Source organism: Cherax quadricarinatus, chromosome 13 (genome assembly GCF_038502225.1).
Source record: "Cherax quadricarinatus isolate ZL_2023a chromosome 13, ASM3850222v1, whole genome shotgun sequence".
Lineage (NCBI taxonomy): Eukaryota > Metazoa > Arthropoda > Malacostraca > Decapoda > Parastacidae > Cherax > Cherax quadricarinatus.
The window spans coordinates 11986935-12006104 of NC_091304.1; the positions used below are offsets into that span (position 1 = coordinate 11986935).

At 38.8% G+C, this 19170-nt stretch overlaps 1 protein-coding gene across 8 annotated transcripts in view; it reads right to left on the reverse strand.

Annotated features, from left to right (window-relative positions):
* LOC128688654 (probable sodium/potassium/calcium exchanger CG1090) overlaps positions 1–19170 on the reverse strand; it is a 272867-nt gene that overhangs the window by 8138 nt on the left and 245559 nt on the right. For 7 of the 8 annotated variants that reach the window (XM_070084516.1, XM_070084513.1, XM_070084515.1 and 4 more), the window contains one exon: positions 1304–1383. In XM_070084516.1, the coding sequence (XP_069940617.1) occupies positions 1304–1383 (80 nt within the window). Of the gene's footprint in view, positions 1–1303; positions 1384–16906; positions 16937–19170 lie in introns of all 8 variants that reach the window. The other variant, XM_070084514.1, reaches the window with a different exon arrangement.

The window sequence follows — 19170 nt, forward strand, 5'->3', positions numbered from 1 at the left end:
CCGGAGGATATGGGGTCCTACTGTATTATCAATAGAATTAGACATAAAAAAAACAATAAAAAAAGTAAAATGCACATACAGTACACTCATTACTTATCTTAAAATATTTGTAGTCTTAATGTAGGGTGAGAGGCAAGTAGTGGTAGCCTGCAGGCTACCACAACTCACAATTATGTTTATAAATAGCCACAATTTAAACCTAGAAGATGATTGATCACATTGACCCTGATCTAAACCTCCATAATCTAACACCCAATCAAAACCTACTGGAAAGTAACTGCCTTTATTACACAGCATCACAAGCCAGCACTATCCTAAGCAGTGCTAAAAGTCTATCAGTTCTTAACTACAACATCAGGTCCTTAAGCAAACACTATGATGACCTCCTGGCACTCCTTGAGTCGCTAAAGACACCTTTCTCCTGCATTATTCTTACTGAGACTTGGCTTAAGCAGGACACAACAGATATCTACCCTCTACCAGGATACACAGCAATCCACAACTGCAGACCATACCAAGTTGGGGGTGGTATTGCAATCTATTTCTCTAACCAACTATCTTGTATTAGCACCACTTGCTTTAGTGATGAATATGGGGAATACATTTTTGCTAATTTTACTATAAAAAAACCTTAAGACGCCTATAACAATCGGTGCCATTTACCGGATATCCCACACAAACATCCCAAATTTCAGTGAGAAATTAAAGGCACTAATAACTAACCGACAAATGAACAAGCACCACCTTCTCTTAGCTGGAGACTTCAATATCAACCTTGGCCTACTAGATGATCAGCCTGTAACTGATTTCATCAATAATATGAACAACACACTTCTCATATCAACAATAACTAAACCAACCAGGCTCACAGAGACAAGTGCAACCATAATAGACCACATATGGACCAATATACTAGCCCCCCTTAAGAGGGCTATCTGAACAGTGATGTCAGTATGCTTCTGGCAAGATAGCAATTGAACAAGTTACAGTGAATGTGCTTTTTATTTGGGGGGGGGGGGAGTCCCCCTACCTCAATGGCAGATGGCCAGTGTAATAAAAATTACATGAATAACAAAAATAGTAACAAATGTAAATAAAAATAATGAGAAAAATTACAAGATGACTGTTTATATGAGAATATTGTAACCTGCTCATCTTTTTCCCCTTTTATCTAATCTCAACTGATTCTCACTTATTTCACTAAACCAAATTATTTTTGTTTTCCTCCTTTATCTCCACCACTTGATGATTTCTCCAATTCCTGCAACCATTCATTCTCTTTCAGTAAAATACATAGTCTAACCTTCATCTCAGGAGCCATGGACCTGGTAGGAGCCGCTTCTACCTCTGCTGGTTCTACTTGCTTGGGCATCCCCTCACCATCTGGGGATAATAGTAAATATTATATTAGATTTTCATGTGCATACATAGTGTGTGTGCGTGTGCATGAATGTGAGCAAAAGAGAGAGAGAGAGAGAGAGAGAGAGAGAGAGAGAGAGAGAGAGACAGAGAGAGAGAGACAGAGAGAGAGACAGAGAGAGAGAGACAGAGAGAGAGAGACAGAGACAGAGAGAGAGAGAGAGAGACAGAGAGAGAGACAGAGAGAGACAGAGAGAGACAGAGAGAGACAGAGAGAGAGAGAGAGAGAGAGAGAGAGAGAGAGACAGAGAGAGACAGAGAGAGAGAGAGAGACAGAGAGAGAGAGAGAGACAGAGAGACAGAGAGAGAGAGACAGAGAGAGAGAGAGAGAGAGACAGAGAGAGACAGAGAGAGAGAGAGACAGACAGAGACAGAGAGAGAGAGAGAGAGAGAGAGAGACAGAGAGAGAGAGACAGAGAGAGACAGAGAGAGAGACAGAGAGAGAGACAGAGAGAGAGAGAGACAGAGAGAGAGAGAGACAGAGAGACAGAGAGAGACAGAGACAGAGAGACAGACAGAGAGACAGACAGACAGAGAGACAGAGAGAAGAGACAGAGAGAGACAGACACAGAGAGAGAGAGACAGAGACAGACACAGAGAGACAGAGACAGACAGAGAGAGAGAGAGACAGAGACAGACACAGAGAGAGAGAGACAGAGACAGACAGAGACTGAGAACAGCATGAAGCAAGCTTCTATACTGAGATCATTTATCCCCAGGATGACTCAAGTATGGAACACATTCAATTCAAGTTTATTCTCTATAAGAGTTACAATGTGGGGTTTACAGGTTATGGGTATTGTGTGGTTTACATGTTATAAAATACTAATTACAGAGGGGGCCACTAGAACGCCTAGCATGGCTAGGCATTTCGAGCAGACATAGATTAATTCACGATGTCAACGAGGTAAAGTCAGCTGATCAAATGAAAATGTGGGCCCACAGATGGCTCCAACTTCATCCTGTTCCCTACTTGTATGTATCGTAACAATAAAAATGCTTTCAAATGAGCTGATGTAGGTAACAGCTCTTAGCTTGTCAATCAAGTTAGGAATCCTTAACCTGTAAATAGCTTGTCAATAAAGCTAGGGATCCTTAACCTTGTCAAACCCTGTGTAAAAAAAAAGAGAAAAACAGAGAAAGTGAAAGAGAAAAAGAAAGAGAAAAAAAAAGAGAGAGCAAAATAACATTTATGAAGGGATTCAGGGAAACCAGTTAGCCAGACTTGAGTCCTGGAGGTAGAGAGTACAGTGCCTGAACTCTGAAAGAGGGAAGGAAATATTTGTAGCTTTGAACTGTAGTATCACCACCCCTCTGGCAAGAAAGTGATGGAGTGATGGTGTAAGTGCTTCTTCTTTTTTTAAATAAATAAATAAATTATAATATAATATAATTATAATATAATATAATGCAGCAGCGAGGAGACGGTTGGAGGCAGTGGAGATGTCCTGTTTAAGGGCAATGTGTGGTGTAAATATTATGCAGAAAATTCGGAGTGTGGAAATTAGGAGAAGGTGTGGAGTTAATAAAAGTATTAGTCAGAGGGCAGAAGAGGGGTTGTTGAGGTGGTTTGGTCATTTAGAGAGAATGGATCAAAGTAGAATGACATGGAAAGCATATAAATCTATAGGGGAAGGAAGGCGGGGTAGGGGTCGTCCTCGAAAGGGTTGGAGAGAGGGGGTAAAGGAGGTTTTGTGGGTAAGGGGCTTGGACTTCCAGCAAGCGTGCGTGAGCGTGTTAGATAGGAGTGAATGGAGACGAATGGTACTTGGGACCTGACGATCTGTTGGAGTGTGAGCAGGGTAATATTTAGTGAAGGGATTCAGGGAAACCGGTTATTTTCATATAGTCGGACTTGAGTCCTGGAAATGGGAAGTACAATGCCTGCACTTTAAAGGAGGGGTTTGGGATATTGGCAGTTTGGAGGGATATGTTGTGTATCTTTATATGTGTATGCTTCTAGACTGTTGTATTCTGAGCACCTCTGCAAAAACAGTGATAATGTGCGAGTGTGGTGAAAGTGTTGAATGATGATGAAAGTATTTTCTTTTTGGGGATTTTCTTTCTTTTTTGGGTCACCCTGCCTCGGTGGGAGACGGCCGACTTGTTGAAAAAAAAAAAAAAAAAAAAATATATATATATATATATATATATATATATAAATATATATATATATATATATATATATATATATAAATATATATATATATATATATATATATATATATATATATATATATATATATATATATATATATATAATTTTTTTTAACAAGTTAGCCATCTCCCACCAAAGCAGGGTGACCCAAAAAGAAAGAAAATCCCCAAAAAGAAAATACTTTCATCATCATTCAACACTTTCACCTCACTCACACATTATCACTGTTTTTGCAGAGGTGCTCAGAACACAACAGTTTAGAAGCATATACATATAAAGATACACAACATATCCCTCCGAACTGCCAATATCCCAAACCCCTCCTTTAAAGTGCAGGCATTGTACTTCCCATTTCCAGTACTCAAGTCCAGCTATATAAAAATAACCGGTTTCCCTGAATCCCTTCACTAAATATTATCCTGCTCACACTCCAACAGCTCGTCAGGTTCCAAATACCATTCGTCTCCATTCGCTCCTATCTGACATGCTCACGCATGCTTGCTGGATGTCAAAGCCCCTTGCCCACAAAACCTCCTTTACCCCCTCTCTCCAACCTTGTCGAGGACGACCCCTTTCCCATTTCCCGCTGAGGCAGGATGACCCACTTTCCCATTTCCCACTGAGACAGGATGACCCACTTTCCCATTTCCCACTGAGGCAGGGTGACCCCCCCCCAAAAAAAAAAAATCCATCATTCTGTAATTGTTTTACACAATTGTAGGATTACTGAATATTTTTCTTTTTGTTTCATAAACACAAAAGATAAAAGATATACATGTTTCTTCTTACTTTTACTTGCACTTACATCACACTACACAAGCATGTAGTACATGTACATGGTAGCTGAGCAGGAGATGCACAAATTAACATTAAGATCGACAACACTCTAGTTACCAGACATAATGAGGGCAAATTCCTAGGCCTATACCTTGACAGCAACCTGAATTTCAGCACCCATATCCAACACATAACCAAAAAAGTATCCAAAACGGTTGGGATCCTCTCCAAGATACGATACTACATGCCACAAAATGCCCTTCTCACACTATACCACTCACTTATTTATCCATACCTCACCTATGCTATTTGTGCTTGGGGATCAACTGCAGCAACACACCTAAAGCCAATAATAACCCAACAAAAAGCTGCAGTAAGAATAATCACTAAATCCCATCCCTGGCAACACACCCCCCCACTCTTCATAGATCTAAACTTACTCCCTGTTCAGTACATCCACACTTACTACTGTGCAATCTACATCTACAGGACCTTAAACTCCAATATCAACCTTGACCTAAAACTCTTTCTTGATAGTTGTGACAGAACCCACAGGCATAACACCAGACACAAACATCTCTACGACATTCCCCGTGTCCAACTAAACCTTTACAAAAATTCAATGTATGTCAAAGGCCCTAAAATCTGGAACACCCTACCTGAGAACTCTAGAACTGCAGACACATTCATCACCTTCAAAACTACCATTAGAAAACATCTTATCTCCCTGATACACCCCATCAACTAACTACACGAATACCATCTGGTGGTTCACACTTACACTCACTCACCCATTTGACCATAAACAGAAATATTAATCTCAATCTTAAAATAATGAATCCTATGATACTCCAATACTGAAACTATGTACTGTGCCAAAACAAAAGCATTCACATTGCTAAACTCACAAACTAGTATTTAGTCACTTAGCCATAATACCAACTTACCTCATAATTTGTAATATTTTAAAATAAAGAATTAAACTAAGTCTGCCCGAAATGCCTAGCCATGCTAGGCGTTCTAGTGGTACACTCTGTAATCATTATTTAACTACATGTAAACCACACAACAACCAAATTCTGTAAATTCAGCATTGTAATCTTTATAGAGAATAAACTTTGAATGTATATGTATACACACCCCTCTGAGTTTTCTCCTAGTTCCTTAATAGTTCTTGTTATTTATTTTCCTTTCTTCTTCATGGGGACTTGTAAAAGAATTCTTCCTTCATAAGCCATAAATGTCATAAAAGGTGACTAAAATGCCAAAATTACAAAAATTACAAAATATAAGAAGGCAGCGACTGAATGACGCTCTGCAGATGTGAAAATGCGCAAAGTTCTAAGTGATAAAAATAAATTGTAAAATAGAGAACATTGACTCTGAAGGACAGATTTATTACTGGTGGAATGTGAGAAATACAACATTTGAGAAGGGATTCAGGAAAACTGGTTAGCCAGATCTGAGTCCTGGAGACAGGAAGTACAGTGCCTGCACTCAAAAGGAGGGACTGGGTATTTGCAGGTTGGAGGGGCATCTGAACTGTGGTATTGGCAGGCCTCTGGAAAGACAGTGATAGAGTGAATGGTGACAGTGTGTGTATATTTTACAGTTTGTGTATATTTTAGGTGCCCCGGTGGCCTGGTGGCTAAACCTGGAGTTTACCTGGAGAGAGTTTCGGGGGTCAACGCCCCCGCGGCCCGGTCTGTGACCAGGCCTCCTGGTGGATCAGCGCCCGCTTCACACACGGAGGGCCTGGGTTCGATTCCCGGCGGGTGGAAACATTCCGACACGTTTCCTTACACCTGTTGTCCTGTTCACCTAGCAGCAAATAGGTACCTGGGTGTTAGTCGACTGGTGTGGGTCGCATCCTGGGGGACAAGATTAAGGACCCCAATGGAAATAAGTTAGACAGTCCTCGATGACACACTGACTTTCTTGGGTTATCCTGGGTGGCTAACCCTCCGGGGTTAAAAATCCGAACGAAATCTTATCTTATCTTATCTTATCTCACCCTACCTCAGTGAGAGTTGGCCACTGAGTTGAAAAAATATCTTATCAAAATCAAAACTTTATTTCTTTGCTAAGGTTATAATGTGCATTTACATTTCATAATTTGATTGGTACAAAGAAAGCCACTATCATGCCGAGGCATTTCGAGCAGACTTAACCTAATACAGTGGACCCCCGGTTCATGATATTAATCCATTCCTGAGAGCTCATAGTAAACCAAAATTATCGGAAAGCGAATCAATTTTCCCCATAAGAAATAATGGAAATCAAATTAATCTGTGCAAGACACCCAAAAGTAAGAAAAAAAACTTTTACCACATGAAATATTAAGTTTAATGCAATAGAATAATTACAATAACAACAATAACAATAGAATAATAACAATAGAATAATTGACACTTACCTTTAATGAAGATCTGGTGATGATTGATGGGATGGGAGGAGGGGAGAGTGTTGAACCTATTGTTTAGAAGGGAAATCCCCCCTCCATTAGGACTTGAGGTAGCAAGTCCTAATGAGTAATGTAGGTCCTGCTTGGCAATTTCTTCCAAAACAGGCCTGTTTCGTCACAATTAAACACTTGTTCAGGTTTCAATCCTTCAGCCTCTATGTACTCCTTGAATTCATGCACATATTTTTCAGCCGCTTTGTGGTCTGAACTGGCAGCCTCACCATGCCTAATCACACTATGTATGCCACTACGATTCTTAAATCTTTCAAACCAACCTTTGCTGGCCTTAAATTCACTCGCATCACTACTAGTTGCAGGCAATTTCTTTACCAAATCGTCATGCAACTGCCTAGCTTTTTCACAAATGATCGCTTGAGAGATGCTATCTCCTGCTATCTGTTTTTCATTTATTCACACCAATAACAGTCTCTCAACATTTTCTAACACTTGCGGTCGCTGTTTCATAATCACAGTTGCACCTTTTGCAAGAACAGCTTCCTTGATTGCCATTTTCCTGCTCACTATAGTAGAGATGGTTGACTGGGGTTTACTATACAACCTGACCAGCTCCGACACACGCACTCCACTTTCGTACTTTGCAACTATCTCTTTCTTCAATTCAATAGTCATTAGCACCCTTTGTCTCGAAGGGTTGGTACTAGAAGCTTTCTTGGGGCCCATGGTGACTTATTTTGCAGAAACAAGCACCAAAAACAGTGATAATATGGAATGTACCGAATGTATCCTTAGATGCGCACACACTGGCTGGCTTGTAAACACTGGCACACACGGTTCAGTTCAGGCCACACATGGACACGTCTCGTACGAATCGTATCGCATACCGGGTTTTGTAATGGGAATAGAGGCAAATTTTCTGCGATATAATGCATCGGTTACCGGATTTATCGGATACCGACAGCATCGCGAACCAGGGGTCCACTGTACATGTACATACTTAACCCTTTGACTGTTTTGGTTGTATATATACGTCTTACGAGCCAGTGTTTCAGACGTATATATACTCAATAATTCTAGCGACTTCAAATCAAGCGGAAGAAAGCTGGTAGGCCCACATGTGAGAGAATGGGTCTGTGTGGTCAGTGTGCACCACATAAAAAAAATCCTGCAGCACACAGTGCGTAATGAGAAAAAAAAAACTGATCGTTTTTTTGGATTAAAATGCCGACTTTGAGGTGTATTTTCGTATAGTATTTATCGATGTATTTGCGTTTTCATGGTCTTAGGCGATAAAATGGAAAACATATTACAGAAATAGAGATGATTTTCATTACTTTGAAGATGAAAACGTCCTTGAAACAGAGCTCAAAGTAGCGGAAATGTTCGATTTTTACCAATGTTCAGGAGTAAACAAATCACACCACACGTCCAATACACGTCAACTGTGGAGTCTAATATTCTTTCACTAGTGCACTGATATTATTTATACCATTTTTACAATAATGCAGTAGTCTGCATAACAGTAAATTTTGTATTTTTTTGTATGAATAAAAAATCAAAATAGAAAGCAATAATAATATAAGAGGGGCCTAGAGATGTGACTAATGAACAGAGGATATGTTATTTTAGTGCCAAGAATGTCTACCTTGTTTATTCTGGACCCTATTTTTTAGTTTGCATGAAATTGGCCAAATTGCCAATTTCTGACCACAATATTGGGTAGTCTAAATTGGTAAATGGGAGGTTTCTTGTACTCAGCTGATAGATAAAATGGAGTTCTAAAGAAATAGCTATGAGTTTGGTCAACTGGCACAAAGGAATTGGCTGAAAATAGGGCTCAAAGTCGGCGAAATCGGCGATATGCATATGTCGCCGAGACCGCTAACTTCACGGGAGCGTAATTCCATGAGTTTTCGACCAAATTTTGAACTTTTGGTGTCATTACCATCGGGAAAAGATTCTCTATCATTTCATAAGAAAAAATAATTTTTTTTTCAAAAATTTAGCGACATAGAATGACAGTTTCAGAAAGGGGCCTGAAACAGTCAAAGGGTTAAAGACTACTTAAGTCTAGACAAGTGAATAGAGGCTTGGACTTCCAGCAAGCAAGCATGAGTATGTTAGATAGGAGCGAATGGAGACAAATGGTTTTTAGGACCTGACATGCTGTTGGAATATGAGCAAGGTAATATTTATGAAGGGATTCAGGGAAACTGGCAGGCTGGACTTGAGTTCTGGAGATGGGAAGTACAGTGCCTACACTCTGAAGGAGGGGTGTTAATGTTGCAGTTTTATTACTGTAGTGTAAGCGCACCTCCTGAAAGACAGTGATGGAGTGAATGATGGTGAAAGTTTTTCTTTTTTGGGCCACCCTATCTTGGTGGGAAATGATCAATGTGTTAATAAAAAAAATTAAAATGATATTAATATGATGTAGTACAATTTATGATACAAACATACATTTTTAAGTTTGTAATAATGATTTAACAGTTAAGGGATAATCAAATATTTTGGAGATTAAATCTTCATCAGAGTACAAAACAAATTCTGGCCACAAAATAGAGCGAAACACCAACGTCAAAGACCTGGGAGTGATCATGCCGGAGGATCTCACCTTCAAGGACCATAACATTGTATCAATCGCATCTGCTAGAAAAATGACAGGATGGATAATGAGAACCTTCAATACTAGGGATGCCAAGCCCATGATGACACTCTTCAGGTCACTTGTTTTATCTAGGCTGGAATACTGCTGCACACTAACAGCACCTTTCAAGGCAGGTGAAATTGCTGACCTAGAAAATGTACAGAGAACCTTCATGGCGCGCATAACGGAGATAAAACACCTAAATTACTGGGAGCGCTTGAGGTTCCTGAACCTGTATTCCCTGGAACGCAGGCGGGAGAGATACGTACATGATTATATACACCTGGAAAATCCTAGAGGGACTAGTACCGAACTTGCACACGAAAATCACTCACTACAAAAGCAAAAGACTTGGCAGACGATGCAACATCCCCCCAATGAAAAGCAGGGGTGTCACTAGCACATTAAGAGACCATACAATAAGTGTCAGGGGCCCGAGACTGTTCAACTGCCTCCCAGCATACATAAGGGGGATTACCAACAGACCCCTGGCAGTCTTCAAGCTGGCACTGGACAAGCACCTCAAGTCGGTTCCTGACCAGCCGGGCTGTGGCTCGTGCGTTGGTTTGCGTGCAGCCAGCAGTAACAGCCTGGTTGATCAGGCTCTGATCCACCAGGAGGCCTGGTCACAGACCGGGCCGCGGGGGCGTTGACCCCAGGAACTCTCTCCAGGTAAACTCCAGGTAGCATAGTGTGGGTATGGTTGTTATTGAGAGATGAGATGATTTTTGAGTATAGCCCTAAATTGATTTGTGGGCAGGGGACCTCTTGCTGTTTCAGGCAAAAAGTTCCAGATCTTCGGGCCCTTTATGTGCATTGCATTTTTGCATCGAGTTAGAGGAACACGAGGAACGTCAAAAAGTGTTCTGTACCTTGTGTTATACCTTTGTGTTCTGTTGAAGCTGTCTAGAAGTTTGAGTGGAGGGTTAATATTGGAGTTTAATGTTCTGTATATAGTAGGCACATTAACCCTTTCATGGTCGAGAGGACCTCTCCTAAACTTGTTCTCAGGGTTGAAAATTTTTCGGAAAAAAATTATTTTTTCTTATGAAATGATAGAGAATCTTTTCCCGATCATAATGACACCAAAAGTATGAAATTTGATGGAAAACTTACGGAATTATGCTCTTGTGAAGTTAGTGGTCTCGCCGATGTGTAAACATCGGCGATTTCTCCCACTTTGAGCCCTATTTTCAGCTAATTGCTTCGTACTAGTCGACAAAAATCATATTTATTTCACTAAAACTCCATTTTTTCTATCGAATGAGTACAAGAAACCACCCATTTACCAATTTCAAGTATCCAATAAAGTGGTTAGAAATTGGCAATTTTGAGAATTTCACACAAATTTCAGAAGATGCCAATTTCAAAATAGGGTCCAGAATAAACAAGTTAGTCACGTCCGCAGGCCCATCTTATATTTCTTTTGCTTTCCACTTTGAATTTTTATTCTCACAAAAAATAGAAGATTTACTGTTATGCAGCCTACTGCATTAGTGTAGAAATGGTATAAATAATATCAGTGCACTTGTGAAAGAATATTAGACTCACCAGTTGACATGTACTGGACGCTTGGCATGATTTGTTTACTTTTGAACTTAGGTAAAAATCGAACATTTCTGCTACTTTGAGCTCAATTTCAAGGTACTTTCATTGTGAAATCAATCAAAATCATCTCAATTTCTGTAATATGTCTTCCATTCTATAAAATGAGATCTGGAAAACTAAAATACAACCATTAATATCATACGAAAATACAGTGCAAAGTCGCTGTTTTAATCCAAAAACACGGTCAAAGGTTTTTTTTTTCTCATTACGCACTGTGTGCTGCTTTGTTGGCACTGTATAATCTCAGTTACATTGAGGGCGTTCTTCCTACTTCCTGGACCAATAGTCTCATTGTGCCTATCCCTAAGCCCCAACAGCCTGATACATTTAGGCCGATCTCCTTAACTAGTTGTCTTTGTAAAACTTTTGAAAGAATGATGCTTAACAGACTGTACTACAGAATCAGACACCAACTTTCCCCCTACCTCTATGAGTTCATGAAAGGTAAAAGTGTGCAGAACTGTATTTCCACCTTTCTCACTGCACACACCTCTACTAGTTTTACCACTTTTCTTGATCTAAAATCTGCATTTGATATTGCGAACAGAACCGTTATACTACATGAACTAGCCAAAATGAATATTGGTGGTAGCTTACTCTGCTGGATAATAGGATACCTGTCAAATAGAGTATCCTCTGTCCTTTACCAAGGCTTCAGAAGTGATTCTAAAGAAATGTCTTTAGGTACACCGCAGGGAGGAGTTCTTAGTCCCATGCTATTTAATATTCTGATTAATGCTCTCCTAAATGCTCTACCTGCCTCACCTAAACATATAGCTATAAGCTATGCTGATGATATCATGATCCATACAACAGGGCATAAGAAGATGAATACCATTCTTAATGAAGTTCAAGCAATTTGTAATTGACTAGGCCTCATAATATCTTCCTCTAAAACTAAGATATTAACAAGCAAACGACATCCCCCACCCATCTATTTGCAGGGTGAAATCATTAGCTACGTTAAAACTTACAGATATCTTGGTGTAGATGTACCCTTTAACAAATCCACTATACCACAACTAAACAAGAAATGTAAAGCTAGGCTAAATGCTCTCAAAGCTGTTGCTGGCTACAATCCCAACTATGGTGCTAATGTGAGAATCGTGAGAATGATGTACATAGCCTATGTTAGGTCCTTAATTGATTATGCTGCTCCCATGTTGATATTAGCTAGAGAAAGTTCTCTCCGACCCTTGGAGTTAATGCAAAATGAAGCTCTCGGGATTATTCTTGGCTGTCCCAGATCTACAAAAGTTCTTAACATGAGGAAGGAGCTTGGTATTTCTAGTATCAGTGATAGGATTGTTGAAATTAACACTGTACTCGGTATTAGAATGTTGAGAAATGAACCAGACACTGTCACAGTGAATCTTACCAAGTGTCTAGAGGTAAATACACACAGATCTAAATGGATTGTGAAAACGTGCAATTGCATTAAGTTTTATAACCTGCATGAACTGTATCACTGTAGGCAACAAGAGCATTTCACCCCTCCATGGAAGATGTGTTCATTTAATATCACATACCTACAAGTCCCTCCCAAGAAGCTCATTGCTAGTAATCCCTTCCTTAAATCTCTTGTTAGAGCAACTGCTCAAGAAGAAATTTCTCACCTAGCTGGTAGTAACAAGTTATCACAAGTTATATACACTGATGGATCTAAACAGGAGTCTTCTGGCAGGGCTGCATCTGCTCTTGTTGCCACCTCCCTAGTTAAGAACGATAATAAATTTGTTGAGTTAGGCATAAGAATTAACAACTGGGCGTCTACACTGCAAACTGAATTGTTTGCAATCCTAATGGCGCTAAAGCTAACCTATGACACCGAGCTTGACTCTATCATCATTATTGATTCTATGTCATCATTGAAGGCTCTTGGCTCATATAATGACTCCAACAACATGCTCATTGGGGAAGCCAGGTATAGATACTCAAAAATTAGGGACAAAGGAATTAATGTACAATTGCTATGGATCCCATCACACATTGGATTACTCCTTCATGATGAAGTTGATATGTTAGCCAAGAAGAGTATCCAGAAGGAGAATGTAGAATATAACTTTGGTATAACTGTGTCTAGCATTAGGAATAATATTAGGAGAGAAGTAAATAATGAAAATGATTGTTATAGGAATGCAGTTAGAAGCCTGAGTAGATCTATAACCCACTATGATAACATGAACGTAGATAAGTATGTTTATGGAGCAACTTGCAATGTGAACAGACTGACTGATGTTGTAGTGGCCAGGCTTAGGCTTGGTTACAAGTACTTCTGGCAGTTTGGGAGACACACAGATGATGATCAAACTAAATGTAAATTATGTGATCAGGCATATGGTCACTCTCTTGAACACTATGTGCTTAATTGTCCACTTATTGAGGAATACAGAGACAGACAGTATAATAACCTATGTGACATGTCAAGATATCTTATTAATGAAAATAAGATACCAGATATACTAAGCAAATTTCCTAAATTTGCTTGTAACAGATAAGTGAACTATAGATATGTAGATATAAATCCATATGTATTCCTGTTAACCCTTTGGGGCCTAGTTCCTAGGCCTTTTGTGTATCCATATGCTCTCGCGCTACCGTCCACAGGATGGATATGGGGTGCACAATAAACTAGCCACTTTGGTGGCAAAATCTATCTAATCTGCAGGATTTTTTTTATACTGCGCACACTGACCACACAGACCCATTCTTTCATATGTAGGCCTACCAGCTTTCTCTCGCTAGATTTGAAGGCGCTAGAATTTAGGCGTTCTAGTACTGTACGTCAATAACCCTTGTGCGTAAGCCGCACTAGTACGTCGAAAACCCTGAAAGGGTTAATAAGTGTGTATATTTTGTATATTAAGTAAATTCAAGCTTTTGAAGAGTGGTGGGGTGTGTTGTATGGTGCAGGAGTTTGTGATCATCTGCACTGCTGCTTCTTGATGGGTTATTAAAGGTTTACGGTGATTGGCTGTGGTAGATCCCCAAGCACAAATACCATAGGTGAGGTAAGGGTGTATTAGAGAGTGATATAAAGTAAGGAGCGCCCTTTGGGGTACATAGTATCGTATCTTGGAAAGGATACCTACTGTTTTGGAAACTTTCTTAAGTTATATGCTGAATGTGGGTCTGAAATTTAAGATTACAGTCAAGGTGGAGACCTAGAAATTTGTCCTCAGTGTATCTTGCAATGGGTGAACCATTTATTGATATGTTTAGCTGAAGCAGGTTCTGTTTACATTGAGAGTAAGTTTGTTGGTCATCATCCAGTTTCATATTTTACGTAGTTCGCTGCTTACAGTGTTACTAAGTATAGTCGGGTTTGGGTGGGAAAAGAAGTGGTGTCATCTGCAGACAGAACTGGTTTAAAGAGTTGCGATGCATTTGGGAGGTCATTGATGTAAATAAGAAAGAGTAGAGGACCTAGGACACTTCCTGTGGCACTCCAACAACTATAGGATGAGTATGGAGATCATGCCATTTGTGTGTACATATTGGTGTCTACCACTAAGGTAGTTGAGTGTCCTCTGACCCCATAATGCTCTAGTTTTAGGTGCAAGATGTTGTGGTCTACTGTATCAAATGCTTTCTGAAGGTCTATGAAGAGCCCCTGATGATATTCATTTTTCTCAAGTGCTGTATACAGTAATTCGAGCATCTGAATAATTGCATCATTCATACCCTTTTTTTGGCCTAAACCCAAACTGGCAGGGGTTCAGTATGTTATGGGATAGGGGGTAGGAGTAGATTTGTTTATTATCTTACATACCTGTATATGGCAGAAATGAAATAAATTTATTATCATTATTATTATTACAGTATTACTTGCTCTCATTTCTTTCAATGATGAGCAAAAACAATGACAAGGGCAAATTTCTAGATAATGTGATATACACAGATGGCTCGACTTCTCAAAAGCTTTCAACAAAGCATCACATAGAAGACTGGCTCAGAAAAATTAAAGCATATAAAATTACTGGGAAAACTTTGGACTGGATGAGAAGAATGTCCAAAACACACACAAAAAAAAAAATCACCACAAGTAGATAAGTAATAGGTAGGGTACAAAAAAAGGCAGTGTGGCACATTGCAATGAGGGTCTTTTTCAGGTCCTCCACCAGGATGCTACCTGAACTTCATTCCTGACTGGAGACCGTACCTATAGAATGATGTATTGCTATAAAAAGTTAAATTTCACTGGAATAATCATCCTGTAAATAAGGCCACTCACAGGATAAAATGGAAGCTACACAAGTAACAACCCTTCAAATATCAAGGCATTAGCAAATCTCAAGACATTTAAAACAATGAAAATTTTATAAAACAAACCCTGACCACTTTGAAAAATCAAACGAGACATGTACAAGAGGCACCAACATCAAAGTTAACCATACTATAATGAGTAACAAACACTAAGTTCTTCTTCCAAAGAATATTATAAAATATAGAAGTATCCACAAGAGTGCTGCATCCGTACTGACCATTCAATGCTCCCAACAAGTAATAAACCTATCACTGCATCCACAGTCAAAGTCAAGATTATGCTACAGCCTAAAATTCACCTGTTCCACTCAGAGGTCACTAGAGACAGTAGTCAACAATATGTACACATACTGGTAAAAAACTGAAATTATAATGAGACCCTACACTGGTAATGTAATTTTTCATCAAGTGTCATGGGGTCCCTTCAACACAAGATGTGTAATGCTCCCTAAACTAACACACTGTACAAGAGCTTCATTGGGGAAGGAGGAATTTGTTCAGCAGAACAAATCGGGAAACTCTTTTAGTCATTTGACCAAAGTCTTCCACTTGGAGTATACCTGCTTTAAGGGTCCATCCTGTTACAAAAAAAGTAAATATTGCATCATAAGACGTGTCGTATGCATCGTGTGGGACTGTTGTATTTATGTGGATGCCTGCAAATAAGTTAAGACTCAGTTATAATGATAAATGCAGCTTTTAGAATACAGCGGCATACTTTACATATAGTGTAGATATAAACAGGCATGTTAACTAGCACAGGTGCCAATGGTTGTAAATGCACACAAATTAAATTTGCAAAGGCAAAGTACTGTACCTAAGTACCAGTCAACGTAAAAAAAAAAAAAAAAAAAACATAAAAAGTATGGATAAAGTTATAGGACATACAAAGTAAATTGTTAGGAAGTTTGAGAGGAGGAAAAGCCAATGTGCCAGTGGACATAATTGCAATACTGAGGATAAGAGAAAAATGTGAATCTTGCCCAAGAATGGGGAATGCCAGGCAGAAATACACATGGTTATTTTCTTATCAGAGTGCAGACTAGTAGTGTTTTATGGTGACAACTTCTTTGATTATCATAGTTTGCCTGAAATACTTTGCATATTAAGTGGCTTTCTTTTAAGCCTACAATTGTATCATATAATTTTTGTGTCATATAATCAACCTGCAACCAAAATGAATTATTCAATCACTAACTTCCATATATGCTTTTAAGAAATGAAGATTTTAATTTGAACTGATCATTAGTTAATGCTAAGCTATATGTAACTATACTGTAGCATGCAGTGAAAGAAGAATACAAATGAGCATACGGGGTAATAAGAAGAAAACCAACAAACTTGCCAAATGTCACTTCAGAGAAAATTCCCTACAAATATTTGCAAAACTATCTCAGTAATCAACCATGAAGTTTTGATCAAACTTGTCTCATTTTAAAGCAAATTTAATGAGCCTTGAGGTGGTATGGTGAATTCGTCAGTTTTCTCAAAAGCCAAATCACTGTTCTTGGACATGACTTCATTGTCACACATCACTTTATTCTCAATGGAAAAAAAGCAGGATAAAAGTGTTGAACATTCTGGTGTAGAAAATGCAATTTTCACTTACTGGTGAGTGTGTTGGTTTTCTTCTCAGCACCTCATCATGGAACATGAATAAAATACAAAATATCAATGATGGATTTTCATAACAGATGAGATAATGAAGGTAGTGATAATGAATGACTGAACTGAAAAGAAAATGATGAAAATTAAATCAATTATGTTAGTCTGGGCAAACTGAGAACTGGAAATGAGCGAGTATATATGCCAAGAGGGGTCAGAGAGGATAGGAGAAGGGTTGTAAAAGAAACACTAAGTGATGGAAATATAAGATTATGCAAGACATAAGATTCGTTAAAGTGCTAAACCTTGATCTGACTTTATTATGGTAGCATCCCATACACCTCCTGCAGGAATTAGTCAAAAATATTACAGGAGGCACATAATGGGTCCAGGGAAATGTTAAACCTGGGAAGGTATTTCAGTGTTGCCTTATTATACAAAACACCAATGTGGTGTACAATATTGGTACCAATGATGAACTGCAAAGCATATGGCCACTTTTAAAAGAATATATTGTACAATAAAAACTAGCAAAGTAAATTTTAAGCGTTAAGAAAATATAATGGGGTGAGGAAAAAATCCGTGGTGAACTGAAAAGATTAAAAGGTCTGTGAAGGACAAGAAAAATGCATATACGTACTGTGTTTAGCTTTTACAAAGAAATCAGTCATGTGAAAATAAGGAGAAACATGATTATTGCTACACAGTTTCAATACCCGAGTATTTTTGTCAAAATGTTTCACCTCCACAGCAGGCTTCTTCACTCAAATACAGGTGATTTTAACAATGATGACACTGCCTTCAGTGTTATAATCATCAGCACAGTGGTCCTTTGATTTGCAATATTAATCTATTCCACGATACGTATCATACCTCAAAATTATCATAACTCAAACCCCAAAATACATACAAGGTTTTATGGCAATTCGTTCCAAGACCTCAACAGTTCAACTTTTATAGTAGGTTAGGTAAGGTTTGTCAGGAAGCAGGACAAGTGTCTCCTGACATGGGTCTTGGTCAGATGTTGACCCACCATTAGAGCTCATGGTCATCTGACCGAGGCCTTCCACTGGCTTACCAGTCTACCCCTTTAAAAATTTTATTGTAGCTCAGACTTGCATGCTCACAGATAACTTGCAGGCACTTTATCTCCCATCATCTTATGCTGTCTTATCCACAATAACAACAGCCTTTCCATCTCTATGGCAATCTCTGCTTTTTTTTTACTAGCTTAGATTTGTCACTCTACTATTCTTTATAATGTCTTTTAGCTTGCTAGTAGAGATGGTTGATTGTGGAAAGCCATACTCATGCACCAGTTCAATAACTCTAACTTCTGCAGTATGTTTTTTCACAATTTCTTGCTTGATCTTCAGAAAAACTGCCTGTTTACTGTACACTTTAGGGGCCTGGAGGAGCCACGATGACTTGGTAACACAGAAGATGGCATAACTAATTAACAAATTATACATCTCAAATTTTTCATCTCCACTCAAAATTAAATTCCTTTATGAGGGCAAATCATAACTCAAAATGATCATAACTGCAGCCCATCATAACTCAAGAGACTGCTGTATTTAATTAACTGAAGAAACCTGCTGCACAAGCAAAACATCTCAACAATTACGTTACCAAAGTACTGTATGTGTATCTTAGTCATCAGCTTGTCATAAGTATTGTATATCATATATAAAGGCTGCACATAATTTAGGAGCAAAAAAAGATTTATTAGAAATGTAAAGAAAAGCAAATTACAGTTTTTAAGGTTGTTATACAAAGAAGTATAGGAAGAAAAGCATATATTATTACTATGATTATATTCAAGAGGGGGCATTTAATCAGTAAGGGTCACACTGTGTAGGGAATAAGGAGCAATCAAGTTTGATCCCAAGAAAGGGAAGGTAGCTTCAATTCCTCAGATCAAGAGCCCTTCACCAGCATCAAGGTACAACTCTTGAAGGAAACAGGGGTATAGAAAGGATAAGATTATTTTCTGATATGGATGCCTGGAGGATTTTTATCATTTATGTTTGTGGACCATGACTGATCCATGAACACAGAAGATGCTCACAGACAACATACACTGTGTGTGCTCCATAAACCCATGTAGGATTCTACAAGCTGCAAGTTATTCAAATACTATTTTAGTGAAGTATATACAGGAAGTGTGATAACCCTCAAACCGCAGAGTGATGCTAATAGCACTGCCTAGCTCATGAAATTCCAAGGCACCATTATCTTTGTAGATGAGGCTTGCAACTATCACTT